This window comes from Cervus elaphus, chromosome 12, assembly GCF_910594005.1.
Source record: "Cervus elaphus chromosome 12, mCerEla1.1, whole genome shotgun sequence".
Taxonomy (NCBI): Eukaryota; Metazoa; Chordata; class Mammalia; order Artiodactyla; family Cervidae; genus Cervus; species Cervus elaphus.
Window position 1 is genome coordinate 34,165,050 of NC_057826.1, and position 16,141 is coordinate 34,181,190.

General features: G+C 41.6%; 1 protein-coding gene across 3 annotated transcripts in view; it reads right to left on the reverse strand.

The window, feature by feature from the left end:
- Positions 1–2,353, reverse strand: part of FBXO34 (F-box protein 34) — a 70,057-nt gene extending 67,704 nt beyond the window's left edge. The window contains exon 1 of one of the 3 annotated variants that reach the window (XM_043919770.1): positions 2,197–2,353. In XM_043919770.1, the coding sequence (XP_043775705.1) occupies positions 2,197–2,345 (149 nt within the window). In that variant the 5' untranslated portion in view covers positions 2,346–2,353. Of the gene's footprint in view, positions 1–1,826; positions 1,957–2,196 lie in introns of those variants that run through there. The other 2 variants (XM_043919772.1, XM_043919773.1) reach the window with 2 other exon arrangements.
- Between the last annotated feature and the right edge of the window lie 13,788 nt (positions 2,354–16,141).

Below are 16,141 nucleotides of genomic sequence, written 5' to 3' on the forward strand. Positions count from 1 at the left end.
CAATTTCATTGTTAATTTGGTGCTTATCAGTCTTGAGGACCCAAAAAACCAAATTATGTCTTCAGAGCCTTAACACTGTCACCACACAATTCCTAATGTTATAAAATATGTATATCGTAATTTTCAAATAGTACACACAATACCGTAGAATGTCCAAAGTATGGTGAGTATTAAAATGAGATTTTCAAGAACATCTTGTTTTGTAAACTTCCAGTCAAATCTAATAGCAATTAACAAGGGTAAATTTCTGCTTTCACTTTCTGCGTAAACATAGAAACACAGCACAACTTCCACCAGCATGTTGATGCAAAATCTAGAGACACAATACCTTTCAATCACCTTTAAAGAGCAAATAAGAGAAGGAAGTATTAACAGAAAACCCCTAATAAGTCAAGGTCAATGAGGAGGGACTGAGGACTCCCTTCCTAGCTTCCTGCTGAAGACACTAAATTGCAATTATGCTTCAATTTTAGCCATCCACCTCTCAAACTGCTGCTGCTGCTGCTGCTGCTAAGTCGCTTCAGTAGTGTCCGACTGTGCGACCCCACCAGACGGCAGTCCACCAGGCTCCACCATCCCTGGGATTCTCCAGGCAAGAACACTGCAGCGGGTTGCCATTTCCTTCTCCACCTCTCAAACTAGATCCTATTTAAATGGCTTTATAGAGAGGAAAAAATGATAAGCAAAAGTACTGATATGCTGCAATACCTGAAGCTAGTAACAGCAGGTCTAGCTCCTCTTCTAGCCTGATCTCTTTGGAAAGCTTCGGAAGAAAAGCAGGATTTACAGAGAAGGCATTTTTAAAAATTCTGTAGTTTCATATTTGCAAGCACTACAGACAAAATTTTAGTTACTTGTCCAGGCAAGCAGTTCCTGGTATATGTTATTTTACTGTTACACCCAATCTTAGTAGGAAAACAAGAAAAAGCCTTTTTGGTGAGCTATAACCGCAGGAAACCCTCAATTATCCATGGGTAGGGACAACCTGGATAAATTAAATCCCCAGGTAATTATTATTTAACAATAATATTGAGTTAATTCAGACCTCCTCCTTTCCTTTTCACAAAAGAAAAAGTTGACTTAAAAGCCACTCTCTTACAGGCCACTCTCTTAACAACAAAAAAGCAAATGGGGAGATAAATTATTTCAAAATTGTCTAGCAAGAAAGAGTAAGGAAATCATCAGCACTCAAATTGGTTCTTTTTCAGCAATTCCGATCACAAGCTATCAAACTACGAGTTAAGCTTTCTGAAAAGCATTTAAATCAAACACCCACCATTCACCTCCACAGGAAAAAAAAAAAAAAAAAATCCTCCTGATTGAGATTTTCCTAAATCAAATGGGTCTTATATTGAACTGTGTAACAATGCTTGTTCGAAATGAAGTTAGAGAACTTGACAACTACTACATTAAAATGGTAAAATGCTGATATCGAACAACTTTCGATTCAAATTCTCTGGGACCCCAGGCGTTGACAGAAGCTTGAACTTCCCTTTTTTCCCCTCCCGGTCCTCCCGGCCCTTCTGCGCGCCAGGGTTCCCACCGGGGCCTGCAGTGACATCACAGCTCATTTCCCCGTAACCCCTGACGTCACAGACACGCGGACCCACAACACTGACTTCATCGCGGACTGGGGCGGAACCGCAGTCGACCCGCACCAGCCCAGAGGCCAGAGAAGCCTCCGAGCCTCCGTCCTGCCCGGTCCCCAAAGAAGGTTAAGAATAGGCGCCAGCTCACCTGCGCTGGGACAGGGAAGGACGGAGCGGCCGAGCCCTGGCGGGCGCGACCGGGCAAAACAACTCCCACCCAGGGCCCGACTTCCTCACCGGCCGCCAGTCCCGGGGGTGGGAGAGACGATCCCGAAACTCCTCACGGCCTATCCCGGATCTCCTCGGCTTCAGCCCAGACCCGGGACCCCGTTCCCGCCCGCCGGCCCGCCTGACCCTCCGAGCCCCGCGGGGGCGCTCAGCGCCCGGCCCGTGTGCAGGCGGAGGCCGTCCCCGGACAAGGTGCAGGCCACCGAGTCCCTGCCCCAGACCGAGCCCCGGACCGGCGGGCGGCACCCCCGCCCCCACCCGCCCGGCGCCCCAAGAGCGCAGGCGGGCGGCGGGAGGGGGCGGGGAGCGGCCACGGTGGCCGCCGCCGGACCCCGACCGCGCTGCTCTCGCGCCACGCCCCACCCCGGCCCGGACCCACCTGCGCTCCTGCCCCGGCCGGGGCCTGGCCCGGGGCTGCACACCCCTATACAGCCGCGGCGGCGGCAGGCCTGGCTCGCTCCGCACCGCTGAGACAGACCGAGCGCCCAGCGCGGCGCGGCGGAGCCCAACGCTCGCCCCGAAACCCATTTGTTTGGCTAAAACGGCGTGACGTCACGCGCCGGCCCAATCGACGGTTGGCCAGGGGAGGGGCCGCGGAGTCAGGGTCACAACGCCCCCTGCCGGGGTTCTGCGGCACTTCGGGCGCTGGGGATTCAGAGTGGGGGACTTAAACAGGGAGAAAACCGGGTGAGGCTTCTTCGGGCCCCCAAGTGGTGAAGAGGGAAAGCTCGAGCACGACCTGTAGAGAAAGGACTCAACCCCTCAAGCTAGCCAGAATGGTAGTAAGCCAGGGTTCAACAGTCAGTAGCAATGGCAAGTCTGTTAATACTCGTGGGTGGATGTGGGTGGAACTATATAAATGGTGTTAAATCACTGGTAGATAACCTGGTAGACTTGGGTTCATATTTTGGTTCTGCTACTATCTGGGGAAGCTGGGCTTCAGAGTTCTTATTTGTAAAATGAAGGGATTGGGAATGTCCGTTATGTTTTTTTCTATACAAATAAAGGCAGGAATGCGTGAGTGCATGCTAAGTCGCTTCAGTCGTGACCCCACGGACTGTAGCCCGCCAGGCTCCTCTGTCCATGGGAATCCCAGTAAAGAATACTGGAGTGGGTGGTCATGCCCTCCTCAGTGGCAGGAATACCTACCAGCAATTTGATACACTTTGAGGTTGACAGTCTCAAAATGTGATCTTTAGAAGAGTAAGGGATTGTAAATGATGATTACAAAAGAAGTTTTTGGTACTTTATTTAATACTTTGAAATGAGAGTGCCAGTCCCTATTTGATGCTCAGCCTTTAAACTGATAATTGTGTTCACTGTAAAAATAATTTTGACCATATCATAAAACATGAGGACAATAAAAAAAATTCCTTCACCCTAAAACAGGCACTCAGCATTCAGCTTATTTTCCTTTAGACATTTTCTCATGCATATTTATTTTACAATGTTGCGCTCATAGTGTACAAACAATTTTTGATCTTTGTTGGTTTGGGGTGCATTTTTGTTTTTTGCGTTTATAACGATTTTTTCCTAGTTCTACATAAGCTTCATAAACACTTCAGAAGCTGTGTAAAATTATATTAAGTGAACATACAAAATCTACCAAATTCTTCATTCTCAGACTTATTTCCTTTATGACATTATAAGAAAACCATAGGACATTTTCATGGATGTAAATTTTTTAAGATAAATACCCAGAAATGGAATTTCTAGGTGAAAGAGTATTGCCACTTTTAAAAGTCACGCCTTCATGGTAGTTTGCAGTCACTTTTATGGGTCATTTCTTCCGGGTTTCCTTTGACCATCTTGCTTTCCCTGTTTCTGAGTCTGTATTTAATATTTCTCAGGGTCCTCCCATGTATGTGTGTATCTTTTAGCCATGATGAATTCTAACCAAGAGACTTACGGGCAGCTGACATCACTAACTATGAGGTTGATGCCACCCCTCTCTTTTGACCTCCAAGGAGCCTTTTCTGAGCATGGATAGGCAGGGAGTTTTCCTTAACTCTGAAAATGAGGAATATGTGGTCTCTTACTGATGGCGCTGGTGGTAAAGAACGCCCCCTGCCAATGCAGGTGATGTAAGACAGCAGGTTTGATCCCTAGCTTGGGAAGATCCCCTGGAGCAGCGCACAGCAACCCACTCCAGTGTTCTTTCCTGGAGAATCCCATGGTCAGAGGAGCCTGGCGGGCTACAGTCCATAGGGATGCACAGAGTCGGACACGACTGAAGCGACTTAGCATGCACACGTCTTCTATCTAGAAAGGCCCCAGACTCCTCCATTATCCTGCTGTTATGGAGTTCCTACTGTTTTGGAATTTTTCTCCTCAGGGGAGAGAGTGTTCAGCCTGGGGCCCATCTACCTCCTGCCTCATTATAGAGCCAAACTGAACAAGGACCCCAGAACTCTTAGCATATCACTCGCTGTACTGTTCCTGGAAATTGCAGATGGGTTAACGACACTGAAACTGCAAAAAACACAAATATCAAAATTAAATGACAGTGGTTTCCATGTGGCCAGTACATCTTCATTGTAAAAGTCTGATTAAAGACTGTCTGGTCTAATGCAGTGTTTTTCAAACAGTCTCTGAGAACCAGTCATGCAGGGATTTTTTAATATTTAATGCATTGTGAACTATTTTGTAAAATGTAGTATAACTAACTAAAACTAGAAATGTGAAATTGTTGTTTAAAACAGCCCAAATTCTTGATTATTAAACTCAGCACACATAAAGTTACTCTGTCAAATTGCTAGTAAAGTTTCTGAAGCTCTTCCTCTCATTTCTGCTTTTATCATGGACTGACTCTAAAGCTGCCCAGTGGGCCACACTTTGAATAGCACTAGTCTAAGAGAAAAATCAGAGTAGGAGGCAGTGAAACCACTTGAGACAAGATCTTTGATTCTGTTTCTCCATCTGTACAATGGGAATAAACTTTGAAAAAAAGCTAGTAGAGCCAGTGAAATGCCTCACACCTGGGAGGGAGTTCCCTGACCTGCTTGGGTACCATGTGGCACAGCGGGGTTGTGGGATTGAAGCAGTGCTGACAGAAGAACAGATTAAGGGACTTCAGGGGGCACAGGGGCTGAGAAGGTCTAGATATTATAAAGTATTGATATAATACTTTGGTTATTTCATCAATGATTAGAACTTAGTCATCTCAAACCAGCAAGCAAACGTCACATTAAATTAAGACCCAGTTCAATGGACTTGTCTGTATAGACCCAGACTCTCCACTCAGATAAAAACTAAGAACCTATCATGGCTCCTCAATAGCTCACTCCTACCTCAAAAGAAAAACATGTTCTGATCTTCCTCCACAACCCCAAACTCTTAACCCAACCTACTTCTTCCATCAGGACAGAGGAAACCAAAAGGCAGGCTCCATTGGACTTTGTCTCTAGGCCCCTCTTTACTGCAAAACTAGCTTCCTGAGTGTGATTATGATTTTCCCTTCCTAGTTCACTGTATTACCATGAAGCTCAAACAAGTGAGAAAAGTGAAAGTGCTTTCCAAAATTTAAGGTTTACACAGGTTAAGGCATGCAGTTAACCTCGCCTTGAATGAAGTCACTGGAGCCTGTGTGAAGCACTGGGCTTATGCCCGGGGTGTGCACGGATGAAGCATGGTGATGGTGATGGGAGACAGCAGAGGCTACTCAGCCAGGAGAAAGAACCTTATTCATGATAAACAGAAGAGCAACTAAAGGGAAACAGAGGGACCAGGGCAGCAAACTGCCAAGAAAGATGAGTATATCTTGTAATTCATTGTTGTTGTTCAGTTGCTAAGTCATGTCCAATTCTTTGCAACCCCATGGACTGCAGCACGCCAGGCTTCCCTGTCCTTCACCATCTCCTGGAGCTTGCTCAAACTCATGTCCATCAAGTTGGTGATGCCGTCCAACCATCTCGTCCTCTGTCTTCCCCGTCTCCTCCTGCTTTCAATCTTCCCCAGCCTCAGGGTCTTATAATTTTGAAAATAAATTTAACTTCTCCAAAAAAAGTCCCTTAGATCAACTTGCTTTATGGTGACCTGCACACTTAAAAAGGGAAGGAAAAGACAACAACCGCTTCTAGGGAAATGCCAAGGCAAAATCGAATCAAGGTCTCAGGTCTTCCTCCCTCCAAGGTATTGCCCTTAAACAAGCCCGTTAAGTACCCTTTGACCTTTCAGCAACATTCAGATGACAGCTTCTAACGACACCAACACAAGGATCCTTAGCAATTTCCCCTCCCTCAATTTCTCTCCATTCTGACCCTGTCTTGGCTGAAATGTTACTTCCTCAGAGCTTTCTCTAACTCTCTGTGCAGTATTTCAGCCTTGTCACTTTGCTTCACAGAATCCATGCCTGACAATAATGGGCACCCAATACATAATCTGTCGAATTATTTAAAATATTCATACCTACTCACACCAAACAATTTAATCCAGGATGGATAAGTTCATCATCAATGGATGACTAATAAAAATAACAAGAGTAGAAGGTCTTGTACAGTAGAAGTAGAACCTGAATAAAATCAAAACCTAAGGTCTTAGTACCAGAAAATGACCAACAGTAGGAACATCCTGTAAAACCCAATCAACCAGTCATGATTTTGGTGCTTCCATACAAATTACCTTTGACCAAATTTTCTGATTCACCAATTAATCATATATATATAATATATCATTATATTATTAATTAATATATTAATTATTACATATAATTAATATATTTTCCTTATAATAATATAAACATAAGGATATTTATATTAATACTACCCACCTGGCATTTAGATAGGAACTAGCATTCGTCGGGTAATACCAGATAACTCATTCTTATATCTTTCATATTTTTGATAAGGCTCTGATCTGTTTATTGAAAAATGGCAAGAAAAAAAAATGATAGGGGAAGGGAGGAGTCACTGTCCATTGGCTGTCTATAAAATAGCAATTTTCCTTTTCTTCCTTGCTAACAGAATCCTGGGCTTAGGCACTCACTGGGTGTTTCAGAGGAGATGGGCCCAGATCCACGGGATGAACAATGACTGACCTAAGCCAGTGGTTCTCAGTGGGGGGATAGATTTTGTCCCCCAGGGGACATTCAACAACATTTGAAGATATTTCTGATTGCCACAGCTTGGAGAGAATTGCTATCGGCATCTAACAGGAGAGGCCAGGGATGCTACTCAACAGCATGCTACTGTTGTAAACAGTTCAGCACTGCCACTGCAAAGAATTATCCCTCCCCAAAAGCCAAAGGTGAGAAACACTGCAGCAAAGGCATCACTTTAGTGGTCCCAAACTCTTTGTCGGGGATTGGTTGAGTCATGGGTGTGTGACGCAAATCTATCTAATAAAATGCAAAGGGAAGTTTACTGAGATATACCTGAAAAAGGTTTTTCCCTCCAGGCTCCATCTGTCCATGGGATTCTCCAGGCAAGAATACTGGAGTGGGTTGCCATGCCTTCCTCCAGGGGATCTTCCCGACCCAGGAATTGGACCCGAGTCTCTTGTGTCTCCTGCTTTGGCAGTTGGGTTCTTTACCACTAACACACCTGGGAAGCCTGAGATATATCCAGAAAAGGTTTTGCTTACCTTTAGTAAAAAGACATTATTTTCTGCTGAAATGCATTACTTTCATAAATAAAATTATACTTAAGAACAAGAAAAGAGAGAGAAAAACACACAAGAAGAAAAAACTTGTCCTCTGCTGCTAGATACTGTGGCCGTGTGTGGTGCCTGGTAGCGCGACTGCCATCCTGGAATCATGAGAGATGTTAGCCGCAGACGACGTGAGAGAAGGGCAAAGCAGAAAGATGGAAGTGTCCTGCATCCTTGATGCCATAATTGAACTTCTGATTAAAATAATCCTTGAGACTTATTTTTATATAAAATAATAAATTGTATTACTCTTTAAGACATTATAGGGCTTCCTAAAAATTTTGAAGATAGCTAAAAACATCCTAGTACATATATGTGTGTGCTGTGCCATACTAAGTCGCTTCAGTCACGTCTGAATCTCTTGTGACCCTGTGGACTATAGCCCACCAAGCTCCTCTGTCCATGGCCTTCTCCAGGCAAGAAAACTGGAGTGGGTTGCCCTGCCCTCTTTCAGGGGATATTCCCGACCCAGGGACAGAACCGTCGTCTCTTATGTCTCCTGCACTAGCAGTCAGGTTCTTTACCACTAGGGTCACGTAGGAAGTCCATATATGTGTGTGTGTGTGTGTGTATACACACACACACATATGGGAGCTTCCCTGGTGGCTCATATGGTGAAGAATCCTCCTGCAATATCAGTGATCTAAGTTTGATCCCTGGGTTGGAAAGAGCCCCTGGAGGAGAGCATAGCAACCCACTCCAGTATTTTTGTCCAGAGAATTCCATGCCCAGGGGAGCCTGGTGGGCTACAGTCCCTAGCGTCACAAAGAGTCGGACATTACTGCAGCAACTTAGCATGCACACACGCACACACACACACTTATATTCATGGATGGGAGATTGTTGTATAGGAAATAAACCGGTGGGGGGTGGACACTAACCTACTTCTTTGGGGGCAAGCACTACTATAGTGTAATAATAAAATAATTTTGTTTTTGCTATGCTTCTGGAATAATCCTAAACTAATGATACTATAAATTGATAAAACCAGTGGGAAAATAATCTATCTGTGAATGTGTGTTTGTGTTCTTTAAATAAATGAGTAGGAACTCGTGACACTTTGAAATCTTTAAGAAAATGATATTTTCAAATCATTGACATTTACTTTGGGGGAGCCTGCGGCATTAGCACAAAACTAGCCAGCCTGTCCTCCTCCTTCCTCAGCTTTAGCACACCGAATTCACAGGCACCTGCTATAGCAAAGGAAAGGCTGCCTGGCTAAAGTAACCTAGTTACATCAGCTTGCTAAAATGGTCCAGGGCATTGATTTTGCTCAAAAGTGAGCTCTTTAAAAAAAAATGCCACCAACATATTCTGCAATTTTAGGATTTGCTGACATTTTCCACCAGGCATAACTATGCTCTTAGTGCCAAGTCTTACTTCGAAATACCAAAGATACTTTGCAAAAAGTACAGAGCTCAGTTACCAGCGTTTCCTTGCTAAATCATTTGTTTTATCAATGAGTAATATACTAATATGACACTAATGAGCTAGATATTTTCCTTGGAAAAGTATATGGTGATTGGCTTCTTCCGAACACACCCATTCAGAAGGGCTGGACTGATCCCTCTACTGAGTTAGGATTTACCATTACTCTAACAGAGAACCCCATCATTTTTTCATACCTCGATCCTCGCCACTTTTTAAAACTGCTGGGCTATGTGTAATGTTTTGAATACCTTCAGTAAGACACATGTGGCCAACAACACATATGTGTATTAGAGCTTGTTTTGTCCTTTCTTTGAGCTACCCTGGTGGCTCAGACGGTAAAGAATCTGCCTGCAATGCAGGAGACCCAGTTTCAATCCCTGGGTTCTTTAGATGCCTCTCCTCTCAACAAAGCCAAAGCGTGCCTTCAGAGTGGCATAATGGCCTTGTGAAAGAGTGGGGGCACCTGACTGCTCCCTCTTATTCAGAACCACTCTGGTTTTCTTATCTCAGAGCCCCTATTCTCACACTCAGATAATATGTTCCTTAAGGCCCCATTCATTGCTCCTGTGGCTTTGCCATCTGTTCCTCTGACTACTGCTGCACTTCTCCAGCCTCTGCCCCCACTATAGCTCCTATATTTCCCACTTTTCTTACCTAATGACCTGACTTTTATAATCGCCACTAGTTGAGAAGAACACTCCTGTTAGTCCCTACACGATACCATGCAAGTCTCTACATACTGAGTGTAGGTTTGAATCCTCTCTCTCAGTGATTTCCTTCATTCCCTGCTACTCAGGGCCTACTTGTGCATGACTAAATGCATTATCTTTCTTGTATTTCCAGTATTGGCAAAACTCGAGGGCTCTACTCTCTGAATAAATCAATGTGTGCTTAATATTTGTAAGAATCTTGTTCTTAAGTTCATTAACTACTTCTCCAAAATGTCCTAAATATATTTCCACATATGTGTTATTTTATACGTTGGCATATCTGATTCTTAATTTCCTGGTTTGCTGAGGAAGTTGTGCTCTGATGATAAAAGCCCTGTTGGAACATTACAGGAAAAAAAAATTGTTTTTCAAGCTCCAAAATAATTGGTTAAGCCACTCTTCCTTTAAGAGTCATAAAATGAATAAAATTGGTGTTCATTTTTTTACCTTTTTGTGATTGCTCTTACAATCCAGGTGCCCAGAGAAGATGCAAGTACTGTGGTTCACACTGGCTTGTTATTCACCTACTACATCACGACTCCTATGACTCATTGCCTGAATCCCTAAACAAAATTAGTCATTCTCCCGATCTATGATCTCATGGTATTTGTTCCACTTGTGCTACTCCACTTAAAACATTTCAATGTGCCTTATTATGTATAGAGCTTCCCTTCTCCACTGTGAGCTCTTTAAAGTCATAAACTGATCTGTTGAAAAAAAACAACTGATCTGTTGAATCAGTGAATGAATGAAAGAGCTAAGAGATCAATTTTATTGACTGTATCAAAATATTCAAAAAATATTCAGAGGTAAAAGTATCTTGCCATTAAATGCAATGATATTTAAACTGCCAAACTTGTCAATTTTACATAAATGGAACGAAATTAAAGAACATGTTGTTTTTGTTGTTTTTAATCGCTGAGTCATGTTGGACTCTGTGACCCCACGGACTGGAGCCCCTCAGGCCCCTCTGTCCAAGGGATTTCCCAGGCAAGAATACTGGAATGGGTTGCCATTTCCTTCACCAGGGGATCTTCCCCACCTGGGGATCAAACTCATGTCTCCTGCATTGCAGGATTATTCTTTTACTGCTGAGCCACCATAGAAGCTCCCCAAAATTAAACAGCATGATCCTCTCCAATGGTCATAGCTTTGTGATCCTTTCCTAAGCGGTCAACTTGTCTTTATGATCAGAGTGCTGCTTGTTGTCTTTTGAAAAGGCTCACATTTTTCCCCAGTGTCTTCTCAAAGGTAAAATGATTTACATGTTCTCTTCAGAGAGCCTGATGCATTAAATTAACGTTGAGTTTTATTCTGTAGTGGACTATAATTTGTACATTATTGTCAAAGATGAATTATTTGAATCTTCTAACTTATTCATATTAAATAATAAAACTATTAAAAATTTTAATGAGTTTGTGATGTTTTCTTTTTTTCATGTTTCTTTTTTTTTAGTATAGTTGATTTATCTTTTATTTTTTAAAATTCTTTTATTTTTATTTTTTTTTATTGTAGTGGTTTTTGTCATACATTGACATGAATCAGCCATGATGATGTGTTTTCTTATTTGTTTTCAAGCACAATTTAATGTTCGTTTAGGCAGGAACTGAGCCTGCCAATTTTAAATCTTATTCCAGTCAAGCTCTCCTTTCCCTTTTATCCCCTGTCATTCTTACAAAACTGCCAGTCAACTTTAAAACCAGAGCAGGACTACCTAGTACCTAATGAAAAAGGAAGAGGAGGAATGGGAGGACAATGAAGAAGAAAGCTGTTTTCAAATACTTAAGAAAAAGTAAACTATTTTTATGCATATATAATTTGTCCCTATTCGTAGGTATGAAAAAAAGAAGATCAAAAATAGGGAATAGATGACTACTACATGGGAGTATCTTCATATAATGGAATAAGAAACCATATTAGAATTCAATCATTTAGATCTATGTGTATCAGTGTGGTGATTCTCAGAAAACACTGGGTTCAGTGATAAAAAGTGAAAGTTTGAAATTGGTTCAGTCATGTCTGACTCTTTGCGACCCCATGGACTATATCAGTGATAAAAGCAAGTTGCAAATGGATACACATTAGGTATTACCACTTACACAAATCTTAAAAACATGCAAATGAAACACACAACAATGCTAACTATTGTTTGTGGACAGCTATAATTGCAATAAAAGTATAAAGATATGGGTGAGAAGGGCCCAAAACAGCTTCAGAATCATAATTATTTCTGAGGAGAAGGAGAGAAGAAAATGTTAGAAAGAGGCACAAAGAAGGACTTCAATCATAATAGAATATTCTATTTATTTAAGAAAAAATATCTGAACCAAATATGGGTGGTTCATAGCTGCTGCTGCTGCTGCTAAGTCACTTCAGTCGTGTCCGACTCTGTGCGACCCCATAGACAGCAGCCCAACAGGCTCCTCCATCCCTGGGATTCTCCAGGCAAGAACACTGGAGTGGGTTGCCATTTCCTTCTCCAATGCATGAAAGTGAAAAGTGAAAGTGAAGTTGCTCAGTCGTTTCTGACTCTTTGAGACCCCATGGACTGCAGCCGACCTTGCTCCTCTGTCCATGGGATTTTCCAGGCAAGAGTACTGGAGTGCGTTGCCACTGCCTTCTCCGTGTTCACAGCTAATCTTTTTAAAAATCAAAATGGTGAGGGACTTCTCTGGTGGTCCAATGGTTAACACTCTGCATTTCCAGTGCAGGGGACATGGGTTCCACCCCTGGTAGGGGAACTAAAATCTCACATGCCCTGCAGTGCAGCCAATAAAATAAAATAAATAAAAATGGTGACTACAGAGGTATTTGTAAAATTATTAAGGTTTTTTTTGGCATCTTAGATGTATTTCATAAATGTAACAAGTAAATGGAAACTTTTCACTTGAAAATTTTAGAAGAGGTTGTGATTCGAAGAATATCCTTGAGAAAAAAACCATTTAACTTACTGCCTATAGGTAATAGTGATAAAAGCAAAAAAGCTTCAGTTCATTCTTCTTTTCTCCTCTTATACCAAAGTATTTATGACACTGTTTGTGAAACATGCAGAAGTCTTAATGTATAAAAATGATACTTCTTTGTTTAAGTGGAGAAAGTGAAGTTAAGATTTCTGTCTTTACTTACCCTGGCATTACTGCTCTATTTTTCCAGTGAGAAGGCAATAACAAAACTCAGGCATTTATAAGCCACCTGGAATTTGAACTCTAGGAGCAATTGCTTCCGTAATGCTGTTAAAAAACAAAACAAAACAAAAACACGGAAAGAAAAACACGGTGGTAGGGGGAGGTTCAGGAGGGAGGGGACATATTCATACCTGCAGCTGATTCATGTTGACGTATGGCAGAAACCAACATAACATTGTCAAGCAATTATCTTGCAATTCAAAAAAATTTTTCAGTGGGAAAAAAAAAAAAGCACACATAGAATTGACAGTGAGACAGAGTATCAAAGTTCTCTTCTCATCCCTACATCGTCCTCCTATTAGCTTCTTTTCTGGCTGGTTCCATACCAGAACTGTACACAAACAAAGCACACAAATATATGACTAACCTATGATGAAGCAGCATCACTGAATGACTAAACACCGTGGAGGGCAGAGGGAGCTGAAACACACACAAGGAGACACCCACAGAATTCTCTTATGAGCCTTTATGGAGCTGTGGCAAAGCCACTGTCTATGGTCACCCCACCAAGTTTGCAAACCCTTGACTTCTATTCTTCATGCAAAATAAATTTCAAACATATTGTTAGGGCTAATGAGGCCTCAGGAAGCTCTAAACAACAACAACAACAAAAACCTGATTTATCATTAAAAGCTTTTACTTTAAATCTGAAAGATTTAAAATTCTTATGAAAGAAGAAAAAGGTCCTGTTTATTGAAAATGACTTAGTGCCAGGGACTTACATCAAAAGTAACATGCTACATAAAGTAACCACACTCTGGTGTTAGAGAGCTGATGGGAAGGAGACACCCAAGTATCCTCAGGAGGGATTTCCAGCTAAGAAAGCCAGTAACTCTGTGCAAGGCATTCTACAATCTTCTCACATACTGTGTCTACTTGACTCAGGAGAGAGAGGTCCCAGGAGATAAGAACTCAGAACTTGATAAAGTAGATTTATTTTTCCATAAAGAAGTATTAAGGAAACATCCAAAGGTCTCTTGCACAATAAACAGATCAAAGGCTGGTTGAAAGGATTTATAGGCAGTTGTTCTGAACCTTGGCTAGTCATTAGAATCACCCAGGGAGTTTCTGAAGCATAGGATGCCAAGGCGCCACCCAGACCAACTGAATCAGAATCTCTGGGAGGGGGAGCTGCGGCATTTGTGATTCTGATGCACAGTAAGGTTAAGAATCGCTGCCGTAGTGCCGGGGATTCACTGGTAAACTGGTTCTTGGGGGAGGGGGAGGGTTATTCCAGGGAGCCCTGATTCATACAATGTGAGCCTATTTCTTGGTGTAAATACTCCCACCTTGACCAGTTTCAAGCTACTAATGTGAAGATGAAACAGGAGGGAAGTGGGCAGGGCATAGCCTTTAGAAGAATGACATAGCCATAGAATATGACGAGAACTGGTTAGAACCAAATAGGTCCAAGATGGTGGACAAGTTGATTTCCACTAGACCTTGAGCCTCAGTATACGCTCACTGTAACACAACAGCAAGCTAAGTGATACACACACCAGTGCCATGACAGTTCCAAGGCCCACCATCAAAGATTAAGAGGTGGGCAGCGGCCCTATTCCTGCAAATCTCCACCCCTTCCCCAAAACAGTTGGAATAATCCTCCCACTCATTAGCCTATGAAATTACCTAACCCATAAAAACTAATCGTGCCACATTTCCAGGCCTCTCACCTTCTGAGATGGCCCACATTCTGTCTATGGAATGTGTTTCTAAACACATCCACTTTTTACCCATCACTTTGTTTCTCACTGAATTCTTTCTCTGATGAGATATCAGGAATCTGAGCTTAATTAAGTCCTGAATCCAGGTGTGTGATCTTAGTTAAAAGACTATGGGTTCAAGTCCTAAACTGGGTTACATAGTTTCAGAGAGACAACAGTGGAATTGGAAACAGATGGGCATAATCAGCCCTCACAAGCTCCTGAGTGCTAGCCCTAGCAATGACCTTTAGGGGCTTTCGATGATGAAGTTACAGTCAAGGGTGAGAAAACAATAGCACAGAGACATGTCAGAGTTTATTTCCTCAATTTAAAGAATATGAGGACAAACTAACATGTTAAACCAAGACTTATCTACCATTTCATCAGCTTTTTCTCATTCCACTCTTTTCTAAACCAAAAGTTATTTTAAAATATCAGTCTTATAAAGAGGATTCTCTTTTTCCACTTTATTAATAATTATTTGAAATTAGGTCATTTTTACAATAATTATTCTGACAGTCTCACAACTAGAGTAAATTTAGTCTTCAGTATAAGGACATAAACTATGAGTTTCAAGTGTCTTTGTTTATGAGACAGCTCATGAGATTTCTACAACAATTCATGTTAGGGAAGGAAGACTTGTTAAAGAGAAGTGAAATGTTGTCCTCATACTATCCAGAAATAGAAGAAAAGGAAACCATTTACTTGTGAAAGTCGTTTTTAAGTAAATTACATTTAAAAACACTATCCTGTGAATTATATCCTATCAAGCTCATTTCTGAGCAAATATATAACAACTATAGCAGAGAAACTAAATTCAAGAAAATTCAAAACCACTTTGTAAGAGAGACCAAAAAACCAAAAAACAAAAAACAATGCTGTTTGTTAAATAACACAAAAATATGATGAACTATCTAGAAATCAAATAAAATGAAAACAATTTACTAACAAGATGCATATTCATTTAGTATACATTTAGAAAATCTAAGAATCATAGTCCTATTAATTTTCTGTTTCAGTAATTGTATAATCAGTTAAAGAGTAAAACCAAGAGAGGACTTCCCTGGTGGTCCAGTGGTCAAAAATTCACCTGTCAATGCAAGAGACACAGATTCGATCCCTGGTTGGAGAAGATTACACATGCCATGGGGCAAATAACCTATGCACCACAACTATTGAACCTGTGCTCTAGTGCCCAAGAGCCATAACTACTGACCCCACTGGCAGCAACTATTGAAGCCCGAGCACCTAGAACCTGTGCCCTGGAACAAGAGAAGTCACCACAATGAGAAGCCCATATACTGCAACAAAGACCCACCATAGCTAAAAAAATAGAGAAAAAAATAAAAAATTATTTTAAAGACAAAAACTTATTTCCAAATTATTTTAATGAACTTATTAACAAAAACAAAAATTTTGTAATTATTCTACCCACAAATACTATAAAATGAAAGCAATTAATTTTTAAGATTTGCAATTTAAAACTCTATCATTGTAAAACAATATGGACATGAATTTGAACAAACTCCAGGAGATGGTGAAGGACAGGGAAGCCTGGCATGTTGCAGACCATGGGGTCACAAACAGATGGACATGACTGAGCGACTAAACAACAAAAAACAACAAATCACTAGAAAACATTATTCTAA